General features: G+C 38.2%; 1 protein-coding gene across 1 annotated transcript in view; it reads left to right on the top strand.

The window, feature by feature from the left end:
• The window catches only part of LOC122257649 (putative neural-cadherin 2), a 174,561-nt gene that overhangs the window by 110,127 nt on the left and 56,934 nt on the right, over nucleotides 1–7,500 (top strand). The window contains exon 2 of the mRNA XM_086551621.1: nucleotides 561–689. Within this exon, the coding sequence (XP_086407747.1) occupies nucleotides 561–689 (129 nt within the window). The remainder of the gene's footprint in view (nucleotides 1–560; nucleotides 690–7,500) is intronic.

Raw genomic sequence — 7,500 nt, 5'->3', positions numbered from 1 at the left:
TTTTTACTATTAGCATTAACATTATCTTTGATTTAATCAATATTTGACAATTACTCGTATTATAATTGTTATTACTATCATCATCATTACAAATATTTTCTATTTACTTTTATTATCATTGATATTTTCATATTCATCACATAGATTATTAGAATGTACAAAAATACAGATATACTTAAACGCGGATTATTTTTCCGTAGACTTTTACATGTATTAAAACCATGCAAAACCATGTTTGTTGGTGTTGCAAAGGTACACAAGAATGATAGTGTGCGTGTGTGTGTGCGTGCGTGCGCGCGCGTGTTTGTGTGTGTGTGTGTGTTCGTGTGTTTGTGTGTGTGTGTGTGTGTGTGTGCGTGTGCGCTCATTTGTGTGTGTGTGTGTGTGTGTATGTTTATGTGTGTTGTGTATGTGTGTGTGTGTGTGTGTGTGTGAGTGTGTGTATGTTTATGCGTGTGTGTGTGTGTGTGTGTGTGTGTGTGTGTGTGGACGTACACGAATATGTACGCATATAAAAAAGATATTAGTTCTCTAGCAGATTTCATTCTCTTTCTCCTCAGCAACACGGCTTCTGTCTGGAGGTTCCTCTGGACCGCTGACCTTTTCTGAGTCCCGCTACTGTTCCGTCGTACCCGAGGATACCCCCGTTGGCACTACTCTCGCAACCATCACCGCTACCCATACCCAAGGTCAGTGCCAATATCCCGAGAGCTGAACAGAAAAAAATGTGAATTATATAGGAATAAAGCCAAGAATAATAGAGGGTGTAAACAGTTTATGTGTTGTGATGAAAGTCAGTTGTGATGAAAGTCAGTTTACTAGGTGGTAAAAAGGTACCATCTGCTGCTTGACTAGTTTTATTGTCCGTTTCTATTCCTACAATAAAAAAGTAAGATGTTTTTTTCTTGTATAGGATAATTGGCAAAAGGAAATCAAGTGCCGATTTGGAAAGGATTCATCGACTATATCATCATTTCAAAGGAAAGTGAATGCTGAGTGTCTATTCTTCTTCTTCTCGCTTCTTCTCCTCCTCTTCCTACTCCTCTCACTCCTCCTCCTTCTCATTCTCTTCAGTTTCCTCCTTCACCGATTCCTTTTCTTGATCGTTCTCTTCTACCCTCCTCTTTCTTATTCTCTTCTTTGTCATCCTCTCATTCCTTCTCCTCCTCTCCTTTCATCTCTTACTCCTCCTCCTTTTCCTTCTTCTCCTCTTTCTCCTCCATATCCCCGGCCTCCTCCTCCTCCTCCGACTACTACTACTACTACTACTTTTCCTCCTCCACCTCCTCCTCCTCCTCCTCCGCCTCCACTTCCTCCCCTTCTCTTTTTCCTTCTTCTCTTCCGCGTCTTTCTCTTTCTTCTTCTTCTTCTTCTCCTCCTCCTCTTCCTCTTCCTCATCATCATCATTATCATCATCATCCTTCTTATCCTCCTCATCCCCCTCTTCTTCTTCTTCTTCCTCTTGCTTTACCTCCTTCTCCTTCTTCTTCTCCTCATCCTCCTTCTTCTCTTGCTCCTCCACAATCTGTTTCTCAACCTCCTTCTTCTCTTTCTCCTTCTTCTTCTTTTTCCTTTTCCTCCTCCTCCTCCTCCTCTTCTTCCTCCTCCTAATCCGCCTCCTCCTCTCAATTCTCCTCCTCCTTCTACTCCTCTTTCTCCTCCTCCTCCTCTTCTGCTTTCTCCTCCTCCTCCTCCTCTACCTTCTCCTCCTCTTTCTCTTACTCCTCTTCCTCCTCCTCCTCTTCCTCCCCCTCCTCTTCCTCCCCCTCCTCTTCCTCCTCCTCCTCCCCTTCCTCTTCTTCCTCTTCTTCCCTTCTCTTGTCCTTCTCTTTCTCCTTCTTCTTATTTTTCCTTTTCCTCCTCCTCCTCTTCCTCCTCCTAATCCTCCTATTCCTCTTTCTCCTCCTCCTGTTCCTCCTCCTCTTCCTCCCCCTCCTCTTTCTCCCCCTCCTCTTCCTCCTCCCCCTCCTCTTCCTCCCCCTCCTCTTCCTCCCCCTCCTCTTTCTCCCCCTCCTCTTCCTCCCCCTCCTCTTCTTCCTCCTCCTCCTCTTCTTCCCCCTCCTCTTCCTCCCCCTCCTCTTCCTCCTCCTCCTCCTCCCCCTCCTCTTCCTCCCCTCCTCTTCCTCCTCCTCCTCCTCCTCCTCCCCTTCCTCTTCCTCTTCTTCCTTCCTCTCGTGTGTAAAGAATATACCGAGCACAATCATCTCCTCTCTACGATATTAATGTAGTTTACGGCGAGTCTGCCCAACTTCTGGCAAGAGTTGGGACGGATCTTTTATACTAAGATCCATTTCGAAAGTGTGTTAGCATCCTGTTCAGCTATTGATGATTCCAGTCGCTTATGCTGGGAGAGATAACGGCCCCCCGTCGTTGATATGTTGCACAATTATTGGTTTCTGCCTCGGAAGTTAGATATGTGATGATATGTCAGACACATATGGCGTGGTTGTGGGTGCGGGTGCGGGTGCGGGTGTGGGTTTGGGTGTGTGGGGGTGTGGGGTGTGGGTGTGTGTGTGTGGGTGTGTGTGAGAAAGAGAAAGAAAGAGTGACTGAGTGTCTGTTTGTGAGCGATTTGTGTATGTGTGTGTTTGTGTGGATTTGTGTACGGGTGTTTGTGTAAGTCATTGCATGTGTGTGTGTGTGAGTGATTGCATGAGTGTGTTTGTGTGTGTGTGTGTGTGTGTGTGTGTAGAGAGAGAGATAGAGTGTACGCGTTAACTGTAATGCAAATGATTTGCCTTAGTGTATTAAAACTCCAGTAATTCGATCATGTTAGCGTCGCTTTGATTAAAACATAATGTTGCAAATACGATGTCAGATTTCATGTGGCATAGAGAGCCTCATGCAGGGATGAAATAATAAGATGTCTAATTCCAACATTCGTCAACTGAATAGGACGCAATAAGCTGTAATGTGACATAAGTAGTTTTTCTTCATATCTTGCAATATATGAAAGATATAGAATGAAAAAAAAAAGATAAAATTAGGTGTCATACTCCTAATGTGAAAAATGATGAACACTCGACTGAAATATGAACTGCTGGGTCATGGCTTCGAAGACACTAGAAGATATTTGTTTTTAACTCTGTGTCTTTTGCTATGTGTCTTTTATTATGTGTCATTGTTTAAGTTTCTTTAAGATATATGGCTTTGCTGGAGTATCTTTTCCAATTCATATAATTTTATGACTTATTATTCACAAGTCATTTCTATGTACCTTTTGCTACGTATCTGTTCTTATCGATATGTTACTAATGTGTTCTTCCCTTGTACATTTAAAAAAAAAAAAAAAAGCTTAACCTGAATGTGTTAAAACACGATCGGGATATTTAGTTTACATCCTGGAATCAACCGGACTTTCCTTTCCATCATTTCAAAAGCAATTGCAGGAACACTGATAGCGTCCCTCCGACAAAATTTATGAGAGATTCCCACTCTAGCTTTAATATTGCTTCACCTTTTCGTGCTACGACTGAATTGCCGTTTCCCAGACCTTTCAGCATTTCAGCATTTCAACAAGTAATTGCAACTGATACTGTCCCTCTAACAATATGCATGAGAGATTCCCACTTCAGCTCTGATGCTACTGTTTCAGCTTATCTTACTACTGTGTGTTTATGTTGCATAGCAGTTAATTACAATAACATTCCATCAGATATAAATGGAATTTCAGTTGATTTAAAAAAAAAAAAAATCTTTATAGGTTATAAGCCCGTGGATTTTATTTGCATGGAATGATTCACACAAAGCTTTGAGCTTATCTCGTCTGATTATCTATGGATTACTTTGTAATATCCGTTTGCATGTAGATTCTACATGGTGTTAAGCTTGTACTTACATTAATACTGCCCCCCCCCCCCCCCCATCCCTCTTCCCCCTAGAAAGCTGACTATTTTTTTATAAGTGATTACAGTCAGGGAACTCGTAGAATTAATGATATGTAATAATGATGATGATAATGATAATAATGATAGTGATAATGATAATGATAATAATGATAGTGATAATGATAATAATAATGACAATGATAATGATAATAGTAATAAGAATAACAACAATATTACCATTGATAATAACATCAACACTTTTTTCATCAATCGTAATTGGAAAATCGTTTTGAAAATATAATTATTGTCTTTACATTTTTCTTTTGTTCACTTTAATATCGCATTGCCTGTTTGTTTTAGATTGTTGAAAATGCGTTAATTTAATTTACATTCTGAATTCTAGGCTTTGGAAACTGTCAATAAATCACATGTATGTCATAAACCGTGCAATTTAATTATAGGCGAACTTGTCAGTGGTTTTGTTAATATTCTATAATCTCGTCGAGTATTTAGGGTGATCCTGTTACTTAGGATTTCAAATAGTTTTGCATTTGCATGACCGTTCATTGCTCTCTGCATGGCGAATTGGTTAAATTGCTTTCGATATCGGTTTGTGTGCATGTGTTTGCATGTGACCACCCAGAAAAAGAAGAACGAGGGAGAAAAAAAGGAGAAAGAGAGAGGGGGGGGGATATAGACGTGCAGAATAAAGAGAGAGAGGGGGGGGGATATGAATGTGCAGAAGGAGAGAAATAGAAGAAGAGAAAAAGAGTGAGAGATTATGGACGTGCATAAGAAGAGAGACAGAAAAAGAGAGAGAAAGAATATGAGCATAAAGAAAGAGAAGAAAAAGAGAGGAAAAAAAAGAAAGAAGGGGTGGGTGGGGATCCAATACACTGCAGTTTGCTTCGAAATGTGTTATTATATTTAAGTGTATTTGCAGTAGTGTGTGTGTGTGTGTGTATGTGTGTGTGTGTGTGTGTTTCTTTTGTTGTATCTGCGTGTTAATGGGAGACTTTTGTTACCTGTGCGTGTATATGTGTGTATAAACGTGTGATTTTTGTTGTCTTTTTATGTGCACGTGTTTGTTTATATGTGTGTGTGTATGCGTGTGCGTGTTAATGTCTGTCATTTGTTGTCTATGCGTGTGATAACAGGATCTTAATTGACCATAATCAGTGACGTTTGCTCACCAGCTGCCCACTTATGCTGTGGTTATTAAGTCGGACTCTTAAGCACGACAACCCCATTCACTAAAAGTGTTATTCGCGCTTTGCATATTTCCGGGTGTTATCTCAAAAGGCTTATGCATCAGAATCAATTAAATGAAGTTTACGCTTTCTCTCTCTCTCTCTCTCTCTCTCTCTCTCTCTCTCTCTCTCTCTCTCTCTCTCTCTCTCTCTCTCTCTCTCTCTCTCTCTCTCTCTCTCTCTCTCTCTTTCTTCCTCTTCTTTCATTGCTTTCACTTTTTTGTGCCCTTTATCTGTCCATCTTCATTGTTTTTGTTTATTTCCTTGTTCTTAACCACTTCGTTTTTATCCCTTTTGCTTTTTTCTCTTATCAGTCTTTTTCTTCTTAATTACTATCCTTCTCCTATTTTGTTTTCCTCTTCCTTTTCTCCTTCTCCTTTTTTTTTTTTTTTTCATCGGCATCACCTATTTCGATTCTTTAATTTTTCCTCTCTCTCTATTTCTTCTTCTCGTTCCTCTATTTCCTCCTCTTCTGACATACTGACAGCTCGTTTGTCTTCTTGTTTCTTTCTCCTCTTTGTTCCTATCTCCTTAATCTTCTCCTCTTCCTCTTCGCCTTTCACTTCCTCTTCCTATTCCCCTTTTCTCTTAGTCTTTCTCTTCCTCTCCCTTTTCCTCTTCATCTTCCACTTCGTCTTCCTATTTCTTTTTTCTCTTTCTCTTTTTCTCTCTCTCCCTTTCCCTCTTCATCTTCCACTTCCTCTTCCTCCTCCTCTGTTTCTTCCATCTCCTCTCCCCATCTTCCTCATTTTTTCTCATCTTTCTCTTCATTTTCTTCTTACTCTTCTCCTTATTTCTCTTTCGTCTCATCTTTCTCTTTGATATTAAGAACAAATTAGTTAAAAGTCTCCTGCGCTTTGATTTACTTTTTTTTCTTCTTCTGTTACTATGAAGTAAGTTTTCTGATTATATAATCATTGAAAGAATCTTCAAGACTGGATAAACCTAAGCAGCCATACAATGTCTTTGTTTAAAGATTTATACATATACGAATTCATTGAAGATTGTAATTCTAACTTCATAAATATTTTTGTGTTTTTTTTTCATTCCTTCTTTCTCCTCCTTTCTTTATATTCTTTATCACCCTTTCTTATAATGTAGGAAAATGTATTTTTAAGCTTCTTGTATACTAATCATTGCTCGGTTACTACAAAAAAAATATATATATATGGGATTCCACTTCTTTGTAATACTTTCTTCTCTTTCCTTTTGTGACTATCATCCCTTTTTTTAACTCTTTCTCTCAACACCTGTCGCAGCGTGATATGTTCACTGGGATTAAAATAAAGAGAAAACGATAGAGGAAGGAATGAAAGAAAAATGATAAAAAGGGGGAATAGAGACGTGCAACAAGATATGTTGCTGGAAAGTTATTACATGAATGGCCTCGTTATTCAAGGCAGATCAGTTGATTAATTTGCCGTTGAAAGGATCTGCTTGTATTTAAAGTCATCGAGTCAAATGTAGTAGATTAACATAGTACAAAATCACGCAAAAGCGGTTTGGTGTTACATGACCATCTGTAGTTCCGCCAATAATGCTACACGGCAGAAAATAAAACACTTGGTATAGGAAGATATATTATAATGATGGGGTAAATGTTTTGGTGGATATTAATGGCTCTTATGACTGGAATAAATTATCCAGGATTTTGAGCGAGGGAAAATAACGTAAATAATTTGTACTCGACCTTCCCAAACATAATATTCTGTCCTTAGATCCAGCTTAGTCCGTCCATCAAACTAATATGAAAACAATCTAGATTAAACCCTTTTTATCATGGTCTATATGAACAGGACTATGTTTCTTTAAGCACACTACCGTAATAGTTTTCTCTTAACTGTTACAAGCCCAAAAAGGTTATTTTTAAAGATTTATTAGTGTCCTTAAAATGTAGTTGTACACGTTGTCGCAAAAGATGCGTGGCGTATTACTTTTCTTTACAAAAAAAAAAAAATTACACCCATTCCTTTGATTCATCTATTTCGATCCAAAACACAATTCAAAATGTTTGTTTTTAAGTATCATTTCTTTCTTCGTTCTGTACTTATATTTTTTTTCTTTTTTTTTTCTTTTTACGATGAATATATATATATATATATATATATATATATATATAGATATATATATATATATTTATATATATATATATATATATATATATATATATATATATATTCTGACATTTTCCCTATCGTTGTCGTTTTCTTCATTTTTTCTTTTTCTTCTTCTGCATTTTCTTCCTTTTCTTATCTATTTATCTCCTGGATGTCATTTCTGTAACTCTGGTTCATGCTTCTTTATTTCACATTTTTCCTTCCATATTACAGTTTCATCCTCTTTGGTTGTAATTTTATCCGTTATCTCATGTATGATACTCTGTACGACTGTAATGATATCCCTCGCCTCGCCATGGGACTCGT

The sequence above is a fragment of the Penaeus japonicus genome, unplaced genomic scaffold (assembly GCF_977035675.1).
Source record: "Penaeus japonicus unplaced genomic scaffold, GWHDUDI00000001_assembly GWHDUDI00000025, whole genome shotgun sequence".
NCBI lineage: Eukaryota > Metazoa > Arthropoda > Malacostraca > Decapoda > Penaeidae > Penaeus > Penaeus japonicus.
This window is presented reverse-complemented; position numbering and strand designations above follow the sequence as displayed.